Below are 19450 nucleotides of genomic sequence, written 5' to 3'. Positions count from 1 at the left end.
GTACAAGCTTGGAACTCTCACAGTATTTCCTGGTTAGGACGTATAACTGTGGTTAGGATGAATATCCGCCCCAGACTTCTGTACTATTTCCAGACATTACCAATATCAGTCCCGCACACAAATATAAAAGAAATTCAAAATCGAATTATGCAATTTATTTGGAAACATAAACAACCGAGAATTGCCAGGTCAATTATGTTGGAATCTAAGGAAGGGGGTGGTTTGGCAGTATCAAATATTTTAAAATATCCTCTCATTTGAAGCAAATGATTTACTGGCACTCCCTGAGAAGGTCCTATGCTTGGGTAGACTTGGAGAGCTAACTTAAACCCGGTTGGTCTGCCTTCTTTTCTATGGTTGAAATCCGGGGTTGGGTTTGGGAGACAGTCTGAGCCGACGGTAATCGGGTTTACCCTGAAAATCTGGCAGTTGGCAAAAAAGAAATATAAATGTATGTCAAGTCTATCTAGACTTACGTCCTTGTTCGGTAACCCAGGATTTTTGCCGGGTTTCCAGGGTCAGGGTTTTGAAGTCTGGAGGCATAGAGGGATTCTAGAGACGGGAGATTTATTGGAAAAAGACAAGTTGATGTAGTTTGAGGAATTAATGAGGAAATACGGTCTGCCTCCAACTGAGATGTTCAAATATATGCAGGTCCGACACTTTGTGCATCAGGGTTTCTATGGGAAGGAATTCCCTATATACACGATTTGAAGATTTAAGTAAAACAAAAAAATACCAAAAATGCCTGGTTTAATCTCTTTATCAAGGTCTAATCCTCCCCTCTCTCCCTCCACCTCCTCCATACCATCCTTCTTGGTTGTCCTCTCTCCTCTTTCTCTCTGTGTTCTTGAGGTTTGTTCAACAGTAACCGTATTAAAGTGGACTTAATGTCTAATCATCTGCAATTTAAGCATAACAAGAATATAAGTACGTAGCTAAGAGTGTTTTTATATGATTATTCTATAGTATTTCATTGATATTATTCCTAGTCATTGTATAAGAACGTTCGCTCTGGAGTATTGTTGGAGCTCTGATGTCTGTGATTTGTACTATGTGGAAAACTAATAAAACTATTTGAAATAAAAAAATATATATAAGTTTAAAAATAAATAAATATATGAAACCCAAACTCTGGAAGAACATCAACAATATATTACAGCTTTCTAGCCACCAACAACCATCTAATATAAAAAAAAAAAACTACATTGCCATACCGCTTGCCTCCTTAATCAATTCCATTTTGTCTACAGGCCATATCCCAAAGTCCTTTTGAAGACTGCTAGAGTTGTCCCAGTCTTCAAAAGTTGTGACAAAAACACAATGTCTCTAACTACAGACCAATCTCTTCTCCCAATACTATCCAAAGTCATGGAAAAATGTGCCCACTCCCAATTAAGCGATTACTACTGTATATACCAAGACAAATTTTACCCTAAACACTCCACGGTAACTACCTTCTTAAAAGTTTGCAATGAGATCCATTGTGGAATGCAACTGGGACAACTTACTGGTGCAATATTCTTAGATTTTGCAAAGGCTTTTGAAACTATTTGATCATGTAATCTTGTAAACAAGCTTCAGTGCTTTCGAAAAGGGGAACATGCTTTAAACTGATTTCACTCCTACCCTACGGGTAGATCACAATATGCATCCATATTGGGCTCTAACTCCAAGCCTTTGGATTTTCGCCTGTGGGGTCCCGCAATGCTCTGTTCTGGGACCCCTACTCTTTCCAGTCTTCATTAATGACTACCTACTGCTTGTAAGGGAGCTTCAATACACATGTATGCAGATGACACAATCTTATATGCACACAACCCTAGCCTCTCTGACCTTGAACACATACTTCAATCTGATTTTTCAAGACTTGAATACTGCATTTCCTGAAACAAACTCTTTTTAAACATTGGCAAAACCATTTTGCTATGAAGAGCCTTGTATAGTTTTTAAATTAAAAAAAAAAATAGCAAGACATAATCAGACCGCAAATCACACTTAGAGATGCATGAATTTTCCACCTAAACTTAAATCCAACACAGATTGGCAAATTCCTTTGAGCTGTGGATTTTTTTCGGATTTGTCTCGGAAAAGGCAGATTCAAGTAAAAAACTGACCAACGGATTGCAAAAATCCAAAGTTGGATTCAAATTAATTCGGATTGTTACAAATCCAAAGTCATATTTGAATATCTGAAACATGGTTTTTGCGTGGAGGTGGTAGAGGAGGAGAACTATGTTTCAGGTATTCAAATCCGAGTTCCGATTCCTAAAAACCCGACCGGATTGGATCCAGTGACGGATCATTAAACATCTGCTCGGATTTTTTAGCACCTAATCCGCAGACGGAGTTTGAAGACCGGATCAGATTTGGTCTGAAAAACCTGGGGAAATCCACGGATCAGATTTTGACAGGTCCCCCGTTCTATAATAACACTGTTTCTGCTGTAAATAATCATGGCAATTAGTATTTAATAAGACATTTTAAATAGAGACATTACCCAGTATAAATATCAAAATCTTGTAAGAAAATCTTCCAATTGGTTTTCTGCAAAAATGGGTTCACGTAAAACTGATGTCACTGGAAATAACCATCATTTTCCTGCCTTTTTGGTTGCGTTTTTTTGGTGTGAGAGTGGAATTTGAGGAGAGCATTTTGCAATCTGTGGAACTGAGTTTTACTAAATGCCTCGTTTCCGAATAGCAATTTTATAGAAAGATAATATGAGATATAAAAATAAGGACTTGAATTTGAGATAAAATGGTGTATAAATGTGAAAGCTTTTAGAAGTCTTTTGACTTTTGTCATAGGTAGATGTATATTAATTACAGCACCGAAAAATGCATATTGATTTTGGAGGTCAAAAGTTATGACATTCACATCATGGGGCAGTAGCATGGTATAAATCCAGCACCATATTTTTAAAAGAGCTCCTTATACTTCCTCCCAAACCTGGCCCTACTACCTCCTTCCACATTGCTATTGGAAATACAATAATTCACCCAGTAGCCCAAGCACGCTGCCTAGGGGTTACACTTGATTCCTCTCTCTCATTCTCCTCTCATATTCAAAACGTTTCTAAAACTTGGCGCTTTTTCCTCCGCAATATCACAACGATTACGCCCTTTCCTCTGTTACTCAACTGCTAAAACTCTGACTCAGGCCCTCATTCTCTCACGTCTCGATTACTGCAACCTCCTGCTGTCCGGCCTTCCTACCTCTCACCTGTCTCCCCTACAATCTATCCTAAACGCTGCTGCCAGAATCACTCTACTCTTTCCTAAATCTGTCTCCGCATCTCCCCTCCTGAAATCCCTCTCCTGGCTTCCGATTAAATCACGTATCTCACACTCAATTCTCCTGCTCACTTTTAAAGCTTTACATTCTTCTGCCCCTCCTTACATCTCAGCCCTAATTTCTCGCTATGCACCATCCCGACTCTTGCGTTCTTCTCAAGGATGTTTTCTTTCTACCCCCTTTGTATCTAAAGCTCTCTCCCGCCTTAAACCCTTCTCACTTTCTGCCCCACACCTCTGGAATGCCCTTCCCCTCAATACCCGACTAGCCCCCTCGCTATCCACCTTTAAGACCCACCTTAAGACACATCTGCTTAAAGAAGCATATGAATAGCACTGGATAATCATGGACACATGATACATAAAGCTTGGCCCCCTGCAGACGCACTTACTAGAATTCCCTCCTACTGTCTCTGTACGTTCCCCCTACCTACCAATTAGATTGTAAGCTCCTCGGAGCAGGGACTCCTTCCTTAATGTTACTTTTACAGTATGTCTGAAGCACTTATTCCCATGATCTGTTATTTATATTATTTGTTATTTATATGATATGTATTACTACTGTGAAGCGCTATGTACATTTATGGCGCTATATAAATAAAGACATACAATATACAATACTGTACAAAAGCAAAAATTTGAGTTTGGATGAAATGTGATTGTTTTTCTTTAATAAACCTAATGATGCCTTTAAATAACACATTGAGAGGTTTTATATATTATTTGTTAAATAATCATCAAACACGAGGAAGGAAATTTTATTTTTTCTGTCCTCTTTTCAATGTAAACATCCTTGGATACATTTTAAGTGTGTAGCTGTTTTGTGAGTATTTATCTTTTTATGCACTAATACTGCAGTACCAGAACAACTTTGGCATATCATCTCCATTGATTTACATAACACAGGTCCATCTGCAATTCCACTGCCTTATAAAGTGTATATGGAAGGTTCTCTTTCATCTAATCGCTTATCATGTAAAATTAAGAATATTTTTTTTATAGGGGTCAAAGCTGTGGGAGATAAAGTTTCCGTGCCAGCTACAGTACTTTAGTTGCATTTAGCCAACACTGTCTCCTGGTTTCATGACACCCAAAACTACCAATCTGTCTCATCCGGCAAATGTTCAGCCTTCCCTTTTGTCAGATTACCAATAACAACCTGCTTTTCATTGTAAGACAGTGGGGACCCAGTATTTTAGAATATTCAGGACTTTCTAGCAGGTATTTCCCGTATTCAAAAAAGAAAAGTAAAACTTTTTTTTTACAGCATCAGACCTTGGGGAGTCCCCTGGAGCTGAAACATGCTATTTTTTTTTTTTTTCTCGCTCTGGTGACCTTATAGTTCCCAGTAAATTTATATTTTTATCAATATGGCTGCCATCCACGCCTCACTCTCACAATCCAATAAGAATCCCCAATGTCATCAGAGCATGACATGGCAGCTTCCTATTGGACAATGCCAGTGATCATCTTTGATTTCAATTTCATTTTCATGGGAGCACAAGTTATGTTGAAGATGGAAAGCAGTATTGTTCAACAACTCATAGGAATCTATCAATCTAAAATAATGTCATTTTAACTACTCTTGTACAATGTAGAATTATTTCTGTGTCCTACATTTTAAGGACTCTTCAACCTTTGGTTGTATACAACAATGTTGAACAAAACTGTGGTTCCATTGAGCGTTGAGACCTTGGGGAAGAAGGTAGAGGGTTCCTTAGATACCCACGTCTTACACAGATAGAACTCCCATGTGCACTTTAGCTACGAGTTGTACCAAATACATTTTAAGATTGTGCATTTTTTAAATTTCAATGTTCATTCCAACGTTTTTGCGTGCAACAACTTTTGAGCTATCCCCAGTATTGCTACAACCTACACACCCCTGAAATGGCTTTAGGTGCTTTTATATAACACAAAAGACAAGTATAGTTGTATAAGGGATGATAATATTGGGCCTTTTCCTTTGGCAATAGATTCCAAAATTTGTGGGCGGGCCACTGTCCCGCTGCTGTCGTAGGGGGGGAGAGGCGGTAGAATTGCGGTGGAGAGGGGGCACGGCAGGTTGTGAGCACTGGGCAGGGCCACTGATAGCTTTGCCCTGTGAGCCCTCCCCCCCCATAGACCCTTCAACCCCATATCTATCTTAAAACCCCACTCTTACACACACCTCCCCGCCCTCTATTTCTTGCCCCCTTTTCACATGTTCCCTTTTTCCCCCCATATATTTTTCTCCTCCCACTCACGGTCCCGCACTCTCTTCTCTCCTGTCACTTTCACACCCATTCTCTTCCCTCTCTCTATCAGTCCCCCATCTGCCCCCTCTCTATCACCCCTTCTCTCAATCACTCCCTCCTCCACTCACTCAATTGTTCCCCTCCACCTCTCTCACTCAATTCCCCCTTTGCAATTACCCTCCCCCCCCACCCCCATTTGCTCCCCCAGCATCCTTTTCTCTCCTCTACTCCCCAGCATGTCTCTCTCCAATGAGCTAGTCCTTCCCTCTCACCTTCTTCAGTCGGTCCCTGGCACATGCTTCAGCCCTGTTCTCCTCTGCTGTCCAAGCTTCTGCCGCCTTACTAAAGCCCCGCCCTCTGCCTGCTGATATTGAGTGCGGGGAGGCTGGGTGCACCGGCAGGCCATCCCCAATGCCATCGTGGGCCACGGGTTGGCCATCCCTGGTCTAGGGTAAGGTCGAAAACTTGCAATTTGTGATATTGAAAGCTATACTACAACAACATTTACAGTATATACAGATGAAGCCTCTCTCACATCCCCTGTGCACGGGGTTTGCCGGGGCAAGACAGGAACACGTGAAAAACTTTCCCACAGTTTAAAATAAAAAAATATTTAATTCCACATTTTCAAAGTTTCGGTGTATTTACAACACATTCGTCAGGACATAAAAGTAGGTGTTGTAAATACACCAAAACGTGGAAAATGTAGGATTAATTCTTTTTTTATTTTGGTAAAGTCTGGTGTTCCCTCCGCTCTTGTGAAATGTATAGATATTGGCAGCTGCAGTCTCTGCCGGGACTGAGCACCCAGCTTGTTTTTGCCTGTTTGGGTGCGCTCCGCTGAAGTTTCATCTGGCCACAGCTGCATAATGTGTGGGGAAAAAACAAGCACTACACCACAGCTAACATAGGGGAACTATAGCCCAACTAAATAGTTCCCCTATCAAATCATATAATAATAATATACATATATGATACAAATGAAAACAAGACAATAAACATTTACTATATCACATATACCAATACAGTATATTATTTGACCTTATGCCATACCTTACTCAACCAGATGTGTCTTTCAAAGCCATACGTGCTACTTATTATCTGTCTCCACCTTTCTCTCGCTATCATTTGTTTCTGCACCCATATCCTCATGTTAGCGTCAAACTTCCTACGCGGTTTTCCTTACATTTAATGCACATCTAATATCAAAGCTGTGCTAGATATTCCAGAGGGGTAAACAAACGTTCAGAAAATACCGACACAAATATTACTTTCAGTATTCTAGGGAATATTGACTTTAAGTTTTACTCTGTTTTTACAGGAATCCGAGCATGGGACACAGACCTGATTGAATGCAACTTGGATCAAGAACTGAAGCTTTTTGTATCACGTCACTCAGCTAGATTTTCTCCAGAAGCTAGAGGTGAGATACTGTTATCTATTTAATCTACATAAAACTGGAGAGGACACATTCATTGAAAAACTTGCATTTTTCATGTATAACTGCCATATAGTCTTTGGTTTTAATTTGTGAACAACTTTCTGCTGAGCACATGCTCACCCCTCTGCCCGAAATGAGAATAATCTTGGGCCATTACTACCATTACTACTATAGGTGCTAACTGATTGGAGCATGTTCCCTAACTGAAAACAATAAAGGTGACAATAAGACATCCTTAGTACATATAACTATACAATGAAACATATTTACATGACTTCTTACAGTGAGGTCCTCTCCAGCTGCCACTCCTGAGGAACCTGGTTCTAGAACGTTCAGGGAATCTCTACATACCCTTCCATTTCCCTATGATGATGTCACTGGTCACGAGACCTAATGGGGAGTGACTATCTTTTCTGCATAGTCATACTACATCATATGGTGGGAAGTGGAGTAACCTGAGTGAAGGCTGAGTGTAAGGCTGTTAACCCCTTACACTAACTAGTAATCCCCAAAGGGGGGGCTACAATTGGAACATATTTTCCCGAGCACTATCGATTTCAAGCAGGGCTGGCTGGGATGTTTGCGGGGCTCGGTGCAGTGACATCTGCGGAGCCTTGGCTCTTACCTTCTCTGGCGGCATCATCTGGCAGCATCTCCTCCCGGCATCATGGCTCCACGGCGTCCAATGGCATGGCACGTGACGTGTCGTTGTCATGGCAACGCGACGCCATTGGGCGTAGCGGAGCCATGATGACAGGACTATGAAGGAGGAGATGCTGGGAGATGCCGCCGGAGAAGTTAAAATAGTTACAGAGCACCGCTATCACGCCGGCCCTCACTTCTAGCACCACCAAGGCAGCAGTACCCAGTATTCTTTGTTAAACAAGGTTGGCAAAATGACAAAATAGTAAGTATCTCTGGAACTATTACTGGGCTGTTACTGTAGAGTAATGACTAGTATATTCCTGCACTTGTAGACACTGTGAAAATAATACAATATACTGTATAATAAAGCAAGATTCAACATGCTACATGAACTTCTGTTCAATAAATATTTATGCGTCAGACTACGGTCTTGTAACTAAATATATGATTCCTGTGAAATTGTTAAACTTGCTTCTAGAGGGGTATTAGTTACATATAGTCTGTGAATTGTATATTTTTACTAATGTATATTATCTTGCAAAATTCTCCTTGATTTGATTGGATCATCTGTCTTCCGAGACGAAGAAAATAAATCCCATTTGCTTTGATCAGTGCCGTACACTTACAATGTAGCATATCACTGCTGTTCAAGGGGATTTACATTAGGCGAGGAATTTACTACTAAGTGACAAATGTTACATTTGTTGGCATATAAGAAATAATTAACTAATTAGTATACTGCCATTTAAAAAGAAAATGTACTTCCCATCTTGGAGTAAAATCCGATGGATTGTACGAGTGAAGACTTTTTATCCACAAGTTAGAAGCTCATACTGTACCTACTGCATTGTGTTGTGAACTGTAAATGTTGCGAATAATTGTAGCCACTGTGTGACACTTGGATTTGCTAGATGTCTGAGGCAAATTCTGTCAAATGTGTTGATTTTAAAGGAGCAATCCAAGCAATATCCTACATGTGTTTTTTTTAAAATAAATCAATTCTGTAGTATTAGATAATTCTAATTTTTTTAAATTCAACTATTAATGCCATTTTTAATGAGTTTTAATATACGGAGCATCCTTCTATTTCTATAGCAGGTTTATCCCACCTGCCCAGCAGTGCAAGATCTTTGCATCACTTTCCTGTTTGTGAGAATTTGTTGCCAATATTCAGAAGTTTGAGCTGCAAACTTTAACAATAGATAATGTTACTGGAGTAATATAAGAGTATCTTATAGCTGCTGAGTTAGTCTGAGATGATAGTGGGGTCGTGCGTGCGCGAGCTCATGGCGTCGCGCACACCTCTCGCTTGCGCGATGGGTGAACTCAGCTTCCAGCTGATTGGGGAGGCGTGGCAGACGCATCACCAAGCTGGTTCGCCCTCATTGGCTGAACTGCTCATGTGACGCGGCCGCCGCGCAAAAAGACAAAATAGTTCATCTTTTAAAAAACTGCCGCGCGGTCGCTCTGCATCGCTAGCGCGGTCGCGTGCACTATGGGTGTCCTCATTGGGAATCAGTTGTTCACGTCGCGCGCACTATAATCTCAGCTTTACACTGACTCGAGGATTGATTGAAACTGAAAGGCGGCCATTTAGTGAACCCTGGGAAGATAGAGAGTTGGGGTGCTCAAACCCGCAGCAACTATATCCAATAACAAAATAATGTTGCCCCTGGAGACACCAGTGGGAGTGAGTAGGCAAATGAAGACTTGTAAGTATCACAATGACAACAGTCAGACTTAACTATAACAGTCTAAACCAAAAAGCCCCAGATGAATCCAGATGTATCCAGTAGAAAAAACGAATGGCGCACAGCCAGGGAGTCAGGTGTGGAATAAAAAAACTTTTTCTTTATTGCAGCATAGTAGGAGACAAATTCACCCCCTTGGGGGACACAGACAAGGACCTCCTACGCGTTTCGGATCAACGGGTCCTTTATCAAGGAGTATTACGCGTAGGAGGTCCCTGTCTGTGTCTGTGTCCCCCAAGGGGGTGAATTTGTCTCCTACTATGCTGCATAAAAAAGTTTTTTTATTCTACACCTGACTCCCTGGCTGTGCGCCACTCATTTTTTCTAGTGAACCCTGGGAAGCAGGATTTTGCTGATCGATCACGGGACAATGAATCAATCGGCAGCTTAGGGAATTAGTTTTCAATAAAGGTAATCAAAGGCTGCATATATAAAAACAAAAATATATATTTGTATATTTTTTTCAAGTGCGTCTTGCACTGCCACTTTACATTGTGCACTCTTGCTCTTGCTCTTGCTCTCTTGTTTGAATATGCAGCGCTGAGAAATCAAATTACAAGGTTTATTTTATGCACATTTGCAGCAGTGGGATTTGTTGAATTACTGCTTACTTTGTTAGATACTGTATTGTTGACATTGCAAATCTATGTTATTTTGTATTTACTTATCATTAATCTGTAAAGATATCACTTAATTCTTTGTCTTAATTGGTCATATTTTCGACTGTTGCAATGCATTTATTAAATGATGTGCTTATGCCATTAATTAAAATCAGAATTCTTTGTTTTGTTGCCCCAATTACATTCATCCTAACAATGTAGCAGATAGCATATGTAATTTCCAAATAAAAGATTGTTAATCCCAAAGAAGATGATTGAAATATGTTTTTTTTGGGGGGTCTGGATTTCCATATTCATATTTATAGCTCGTTTGCAACCAGTTGTTTTTACACTGGAATGCGCAGTGCGCATAATACATGTGCTTGAAATGCCAAACAATGGAAATCTAGCCAGACATTGCTGACAGGTGCTAGCATTAAAGCCTCCAATAAGTCTCCCTGGTAACTGGAGAGAATCATTTAACTCATTAGTGATAATGGGGTTTGCAGTGTGTCACTGCACTGTTAGTACAGAACCAGTGCCCCAGCAGGCACACTTTAGTAAGCTCTTTGCGCTCTTGTCTTATTTTTTTAATCTTATGCTTTGTTCAGGAGATATAAGCTTTTGAAATATTAAGTGTCCCAAAGGTTAACATAGACCTCTCCCAGAGCCCCCCCCCCCTGCAGTCTAAAGGTTACCATGGCAACATCGGAAATTGGAGAATAAGATTATGATATTAAAAATCATGAATTTTTACAGTAAAATAAATAATATCTTGTAAGGCGAAGGACATGCTCAGGGGGCAAGATTCTAACGTTATATGAGTTTAATTTCATGGGGTGGACAAAATTATAAAAAAAAACTTAGGAGCCAGCCCGACACTTAAGCAATTAGAATTTGGGAAACAGAAAAGGGAGGGGGGGCGCACAGGTGGCTGTCAAGACATTCCCCTAACTAACCCCTCCCCATGCCAGCTATATTTAGAAGAGTGTGTGTTGCACACACCCTCTGTGATACACACTGACACATGCTGACAGACACATAATCACTCACATTAACAGGCACACACACACTAGATAGACACTCACTCACCTTGGCAGACACACACTCACATTGACACAAACTCACTCACATTGATACAGACACACTCTCACATTGACACACACTCACACTGACAGTAACACACATGCAAATTCTTCCCACCCTCCTCCCCCCCGTGACATAAATGTAGCTGTACTGGGAGAAATGAGAGCAGTGATGGGCATAGTCACCGAACACACACACCCCCCCCACCCCCCCCCCCCCCCCACACACACACCTTGCCCCCCCCCTCCTGCCCTTCTCTCCCCCCCTCATGCTCCCCTCTCATCCTGCTGTACTTAGCGCTGCAACACAGGCACCAGGATTGAATTTTTAGCCAGGTGCCCCAGGATTTTTATATCCCTGTAGTTAAACTCATATGGAATTCCGGGGCAGTTGCTGCTTTAACTGTTCAGTGTGGGAAATAACTAATCCTGCAGTGTTTCACACGTTGTGTGGTACTGGAGGTGACACAATCTGTAACAAGCTGTGTGTGTGCAGGATAGGTGCGAACGCTGAAATGTGTCATGTAACCTGCATTAATCAAGCAAGAGGGTTTATAAATGTAAGAAACAGTAATACGTGTTAAAGATTTAAATGTGAATTCTGACGTCACTGCTCACGTGGCGCGCACTCATGCACGTACGCTCTCCCAAGCTCGGCGCTTGGGGAGACAAAAAAATTGAGATTGAAGCGCGCTCAGCAGAGATAAGTGCACACAGAACACAGTCCCACACACTCACACACACCGCCACACACATTACACGCACACACCTGTCTAAGACGTGTGCTCACAAGTGATACTCTTTATTGGCTATATGCTAACAGTGAAGGTTTTTTGTCGTCTTTTACACCCACCATAACTTAAAGTGTGTGTGTGTGTGTGTGTGTGTGTGTGTGTGTGTGTGTGTGTGTGTGTGTGTGTGTGTGTGTGTGTGTGTGTGTGTGTGTGTGTGTGTGTGTGTGTGTGTGTATATAAAGAACAACAAAAACCATGAACCGACAACTAACTGAAAAATAACACTGAATTGCTTAAATCAAAAAGTATATATAATGCTAACAAGATATGTAATGGTAGCTAATTGACGGTGCCGGGGACAATAATATGAAATGGTGAAAGAGAGGGAAAAAAGGAAAGTGTCCCACCAAAAGCACTCAAGCAAAAATTATAATAAAGAAAATGTTTATTTATGGACATGGAAAACACAAAAAAGATACAAAGTTAAAACAATCCCAATGGGGTCCCTGCAGCTGTAAAGGTACAAGATATCAAAGCAATACTATAGTCCTAAATATGTGATAAGAACAAAAAAATGCTGCTCAGGAGAGAAAAAGATTTTCAACTCCTGAGAGATATGTGGAGACCGGCCGGTCAAAAATTATATCAGCTGTGTGCTGTGAACTATTGACTGCTAATGATAATAATTGCCAATACAGTACCACCTAGGTCACCAAGGAAACAAATAAATTACATGAAGTCACCACTGATGAAATGGAAAATCATTGTATATACTTGCAGATCGTCATGAAAATAATGTCCTTGTAGTAAAGTCCTGAGATGGCATGAAAGGCAAAAGATCTGTAGTTATGTAGTAGAGAAAAAGTTCACAGCCGATAAGGGGGATCCAAAGGGAGTACACACAAAGACAAGCCCGACGTGGCGTTTCGCACCCTTTGCTTCTTCTAGGGGCTACAAAACGCGTAGGATTGATTGTTGCCTCTGTTTTAAATTGCTATATTGCTAGATCTATAACACATTTTTTTCTGGCTAGTCCTGTAACAGCATAAAAGGGGGGAAAACAAGCGCAAAAAAACTGTGAACTAGAAGGATACGTAGTAGTCCAACTTATTGATTTCCTTGATGGGTGCCGCACCGGACCGCAAATGGGTTCGTTCAGAGCCACTTGTGTTTGTTAGGAGGGCGAAGTTCCGATTTGCGCACAAACTCATCAAATTAGGAAATATATAAAAAGGAAAGGAAGAGAAAACAAACACAATAGTGTGATATTGTAAGTAACCGTCAAGGCAAAAAGTAATACACTCACATTAGGCAAGCGATTGGAGAAGAGTATCCTGCTGATGAGGAACCTATAATAACGCTGCGAGTCCTACCATGACAGAAGGTCTACAGTGCCAGTTCAACAGAGATTCCTGCTCATCAGTGTGGTTCACTTAACAACCGAAATGCCCATCTATCCTTGCCTAATGTGAGTGTATTACTTTTTGCCTTGACGGTTACTTACAATATCACACTATTGTGTTTTCTCTTCCTTTCCTTTTTATATATTTCCTAATTTGATGAGTTCGTGCGCAATCGGAACTTCACCCTCCTAGTCCTGTAACACACTGAGCTTGCTGAGTGTATTATCTCAGATACCGCTCAGCGGAGGAACCCTTTAGCCAGCTAGCACTTGATTTACAAGCGAATCCACCTATCAGAGTCTGACGTCACTTAGGCGCATGCGCGCCTTCTGTCTCGCTACATTGTAGCTGTTTGTGTGGCCATTTAAGCAACTAAGACTGAGCTTATAGTGCTGGCGTCAGCGACGCGACGTCAAAACAAATGCACTGCCGCCATCGCGTGTGTTTATAGTAAGCGCGACGCGATGGCTTGATCGCGATCGCTGGAAGTCATCTCAATTTGATTTTTCCAGCGAACGTAGCCTGACGTCGCCGGCACTATAAGGGTAGCCTAATACTGCTGCTTGCTACACTGGTTTCCGGCACTTTGCAGTCCCCCTCCCCCACAGACTGAAACCCTGATGCCTTCCGACCGATTCGGACGCTACGGAGAACAGGCAAAGTGTTATTGATATATACTTGATTTTCACTTGCTTTTGTAATACTTACCCCTTTTACATGAACTGACAATTATATATTTTTATATTTACGACACTATGAGTAGTTGTGTGCTCGCTTTTTTCTTCTTTTTATATATGTATATACACATAGGATTCACAGCAAACCAACATAACACACGGCTCCGTTAGGGCGGAAATGACAGAACAATTAAACTTAAAGTGAAATAACCCGTGCATACGCCATAGCAGGATGCTTTACACAGGTGCACAAATTGATACCTCATTTTATTTACACTGTGCCTTTTTTGGCATATTGAATTACCTATATGTCTCTTAGATGCTTCTGACTTCGCCTTCTTTTTCCCTATTTTGTATTTTCATATTTTTGTATCTTTGACTGTAAATTAGTCACCATGGCAACAAGGGTTGTGTAAAGCTCTGTTCTGGAATGAGAGGGCAAAACCCTGAGGAAGTTGCAATAAGCAATGAAACGCGTTGGGTAAGTCGACTAGGCATGTTGAGCAGACTGTCCGAGAGAGCTCATTGTCTTTTTCTAAGTCCACCGGAGTGTGGCTGTCTCCTTTTCTGCATGCTACCCCCCCACTTTGTCGTGGCCTCCGTGCACCTGTGGCAGTTTCCCGTTGAGTATGTGAGTGCACCTCTTCGTTATCCACTTTAAAGCAGAGGAGCCAGGTTCAACTCCCTGTGTCATTTATTAATAGTTACTGTAAATGTTTACAAAAAAATCCAAAGCAGATATGTGGCGCTGTACAGCATAAAAAGGAAGGCTATAATTACTGCAATATATTATACAAAAAAGGTCAAAAGAAAAGCGTGTTTTGAAGAATAAAGTACAGGCATACCCCACATTAACATAAGCAGTGGGTCCAGAGCATGTATGTAAAGTGAAAATGTACTTAAAGTGAAGCGCTACCTTTTTCCACTTAGCGATGCATGTACTGTACTGCAATTGTCATATACATGCATAACTGATGTAAATAACACGTGTAACAGGCTCTACAGTCTCCCCACTTGCGCACAGCTTTGGTACAGGTAGGGAGCCGGTATTGCTGTTCAGGACATGCTGACAGGCGCATGCGCGAGCTGCCGTTTGCCTATTGGGCGACATGTCCTTACTCGCGAGTGTACTTAAAGTGAGTGTCCTTAAACCGGGGTATGCCTGTATTGTGGGCTGAACCATTAATCTTTGAAGACCATTTTAAGCTAATGTAATACAATCGAAGATAATTATGCTTTTTAAGATTATAAATTGAAATATCTGGATCAGTATGTATTAAAATGTTGAGCTTTAACAAACATTTTCTTTTCTGAATACCCTTTGTATTGCATGTTTTGAAATAAGTCTGCAGAAACCCGTTTATTATTTATAGGCTTTTTAAAATGTATTTATTTATGGGGTTGAGCTGCGCACTAAGTGCTTCTCAGATGGCTACTGTAAGTGTTTGCTCCAATCATCAATGATCGGAGTAACTTTTATTTTCTGACTGAGTGGAATAATTTGTGTCTTTATACTGGGGATTAAAGAAAATGTCAATATTACAAAAAGCTTTTTGATGTGAGCACTGTAAGCAATGTCACACATCTTATAATTTTAATTAGTTGAGACAGTGGTCCTAGAATATATGAAGTGGTTTTATAAAGACTGTCTCTAAGACACAATAAAATAAAACCTGGCTGTAAGATGGATACAGCTGTTCTGCGCTGATCAGCAATCGCAAAATTATCTGCATCACATTAGATATTGTTCCCTCATTTCATGGGGAAAAAAAGTAAATAAAGGGGGAAAATAGTGGTTAATAAATGAATATGATACCTTTTAAGGAGGGGAGGGTGTTACATGTATATAAAATAGGTTTGCACCATATTACAAACAGGGATTTTTACATTTTCTTCTTGGTGTATTTAACCTTTTATTTCTTACTGAATGCAGTAATGTTGGCTTTCAGTTGAAAAACCTAGAATGCTTATGTGCTAAAATGTTAATAGCTGCAGCAAGTCGATTAGCCCCTTAAAGCGTGTCATGGCCTTCAACTCCTATGGGAGATTTGTGAAATGAAATAGATCTCGCTTTGTCGCCCCTTTTATGTCTCTACCCCTCCTTTCCACCTTGCCACACACGCTCAGGAAGACGGGTTATCTCCAGGGTAAGGCGTAATTAGAGCCCTTTAAATCCAAATTGTGGAGGTTGATTTACATTTTTTCCTCATGGATTACAATTGGATGGAGGTGATTAGTATTCAGGCTGTGTTCCTATGCTTAGCTTTCAAGTGCTTTATGTCTACAAGGCACATTTGTGCACTCTAATCTGCTGTGCCCTATGGGATCATCCTACATAGTTATATCAGCACCGTTTTAGCAATGGTCAATTAGTCGTATTTCCCCCTAACATACTGACATGATCAATTCATGCTCTGGGCATCATTTAAGCCAATGGCCTTTTTTTCTTCTTCGAGTGTCTAAAAAAATGAAGTGGCACAATTTATTGTTGGACAAGCTGGAGTGAAACACCCACAGCCGGATTAAAGTTGAATGGTGTCAAAACCAATTGACCAATTGACATGATCTGTGCATCTGTTCTTATGCCACATGGAGACTGATCTGAGTCTCACTCACTAGATGCCAGTCTCACTCTATGAAGACATATTTATTGCTCACAAACATGCGGTTTCTGCTCAGAAGCTTCCTGGAGTTTGTTAGCTATGAATATTAATGGTATGGTCTGCGTATTAACTCCTTTGCGTGACAGAGGGTATGTGCCACCAGAATGCCACACCCGCTCCAGAATGTGGCGTTTGTTTGTTCGCTCCTGGGAGATCACATGATCACAATGTCACTGCTGTGATCTGAACGGAAGAAGAGGGACCACCTGTTCCATTCAGATCACGTTCACCGCTCCGGTGGAGTGCAGATCAGGATCTTCCCTGGAAAATCAGCAGAAAAGGCACGACAAGGGCTCCTACATACAGATGCAGCGGCCATACTTATAACAAATTACGCGGTGTATACCTCGGAATACCCATGCCATGTCACGTGATTGTTTCCAACCTTACCGCCTCAAGACGCGAGTGCGTAAAATGGCATTTATTGTTGTGGCTTTTAAACACCTGAAATTGGCACCGTAGCACAGTACTGTACATATTACAATGCATTCATTTTATTGCATTTAATTGCACACAATCCATGAAATTCAAACAAAGCAACCGCGATAAACGCGCGTGCCTGGGGCGATTGGCCGCGTTCATATGCCGCGTGGAGTACAGCAGCGCACACGAAAACGGCGCCGTGATTTCTTAAAATAATGGCCACTGCACCTGTAGAAAGATTTAGATCAGACCAGCACTCATAAAAATATAAATCAACACTTGCTACCTCATTAGCTGAAAACATGTATTTATTACAAAAAAAAAGTACATTTACAAAAATCAATATAATCAAGGCAAATAACTTCACAAAAAGTCTAATAGCAAGTTTACAAATAAGAGGGAATAGTTACCTGTACCACATGGATTTCCAAAGCAACACTAGTATTTCTGGGTTTCCTTGTCCTTTCCTCAGGCTGATTAGATTGATTTTTGTAAATGTACTTTTTTGTAATAAATACATTTTTTTTCTGCTAATGTGGCAGCAAGTTTTGATTTATAGTTTTATGAGTGCTGGTCTGATCTCAATGTTTCTATGTATGTGTATTGCACCTGATGGTGAAAGTACTGGACCGTAGCACCATTTACAATTATTAACACAGGGTCAGTGCAAGATCTGTTGTTTGTATTTTATATGACCAGGGTCATGCAGGCCCTCAGGACATACAGCGTATATCATAAGAGCACCAAAGTGGGGCACTCCTGTGACAAAATATGGTGCCAGATGTGTCAAAGAAAGAAATCGCATTGAAATGAACAGGATTTTGTATCGTATGTTCACATCATATTTGCCTTGATACATAAACCCTGCAGTCTTAATTATATGTACAGGCAGTCCTCGTTTTACAACGCTTCGCTTTACAACGAATGGCTTATCCAACGCTATGCAATGCATACCTATATTCATTTTTACAACGCCAAAATGGCTTATCCAACGCTCTTACGACGCTTTGCAACGTTGTGTATGTGTGTATATAAATACACATTCACATAAACAACGTTGCAAAGCATTGTAAGAGCGTATATATATAATATTATACTATATAATATTATATTATACTATATAATATATTATTTATTATGTTATATTATATATATAATACAGTATATACACTATATAATTTATGTGTGTGCTGCATATCTTATTGTCTGCATAAAATATTTGGTGTATTTTAGTGTTAAAAATGCCTTCAGGAACGGAACCTTTAATTTAAACAGTGTTCCTATGGGAAAACGTGTTTCGCTTTACAACGTTTCGCTTTACAACGCCATTTTGAGTAACGCATTGTGTCGGATAACCGAGGACTGCCTGTAGATACTTTCAGCAATGCTTGAAACATATGTTATTCATAGTCATCTCTATTAAAAACAAGAGCCGTTTTTTGCTTTTAGGTATGGTGTTTTGTTACGATCTGTTCAAACATTTTGTTAAAATCATATCAGATTAATTGACATCATGAAGTTCCACAGTCGTTTTTAGCAGCAATCCCCCTGAAGAGTTTATGGAAGTAAAAATAAAGTATAACAGGTGTCTGCAACCTTTCAAGGAATAAGAGCCTTTTTATTTGACAAATATATTTCGAGAGCCGCAACACATGCATGAATATGAATATACCCCCACAAACACATATATCATGCATACATATGTAGCGGTCATGTAAAATGCCTACAGTCATCTCTCCTGCTGGCAGTAAGGCCTGGTAAGTGTGGGCATGCCAGCAGTAATCATGGAGGTTTTCCCTCACACCCTGGTGGGGTGCTCTGTGTATGGCTGGGACTGGTCACATGCTCTGACTCCATGGTTAGTGATGTCAGAGGTGTGTCAGCCTCAGAAGCTTACATAAGGCACAGCACTGTGTTCTAAAGTTAGTTGCTGGAAAGTTCTACCTGAGTGCTGAAAGAGTTGCTGTCTAGTTCAAGTCCAGTTGAGGAAGAGTTCTGTCAGTTATGATATAGTAACTCCATGGGAGGCTGTGTCCAGGGACCTGGCACAGGACAGTGATTCCTGCGGGAATAGTGAATCCCTGATCTAGGTGATATACCTATCTAAAGGGAGCACTGGCGAGATGAGCGGCTGAAGATACTCCTTGTGGAGGGCAGCTGCCCTGCCGTGTCAATAAAGATGAGTTCAGCCAGAAACCCTCTCGTGTATCTATCTGGAATGAGTGTACAGAGAGGAGCACCACGGAGGAGTTCCTCGCCAGGATCATCCCCTTGCGGACGCAGGGACCCTGGTGAGGTGGAGGCGCTGCACTGGAACTAGGTGAGACTCAGCACACTACCTCAGCTGCCTGTCTGACGGGTCCTCCCCACACACCATCATGCGGGAGACTCAGGAGTCCTGTAGCCAGCAGGTGCACCATCAGGCATATTCACACTGTAATGGGGTCCGGTTAGACCACAGGGGCCAATGTGAGATTGGGTGGGTCAGGCCGGGCC

General features: G+C 41.0%; 1 protein-coding gene across 1 annotated transcript in view; it reads left to right on the top strand.

Moving 5' to 3' along the window:
* The window catches only part of MAP1B (microtubule associated protein 1B), a 102035-nt gene that overhangs the window by 21587 nt on the left and 60998 nt on the right, over positions 1 to 19450 (top strand). Inside the window, exon 2 of the mRNA XM_075591945.1 lies at positions 6855 to 6956. Coding sequence (XP_075448060.1) covers positions 6855 to 6956 — 102 coding nt within the window. The remainder of the gene's footprint in view (positions 1 to 6854; positions 6957 to 19450) is intronic.

The sequence above is a fragment of the Ascaphus truei genome, chromosome 1 (assembly GCF_040206685.1).
Source record: "Ascaphus truei isolate aAscTru1 chromosome 1, aAscTru1.hap1, whole genome shotgun sequence".
NCBI lineage: Eukaryota > Metazoa > Chordata > Amphibia > Anura > Ascaphidae > Ascaphus > Ascaphus truei.
Note: the sequence above shows the minus strand (reverse complement) of the source record. Positions and strands in the feature narration are given on the sequence as shown.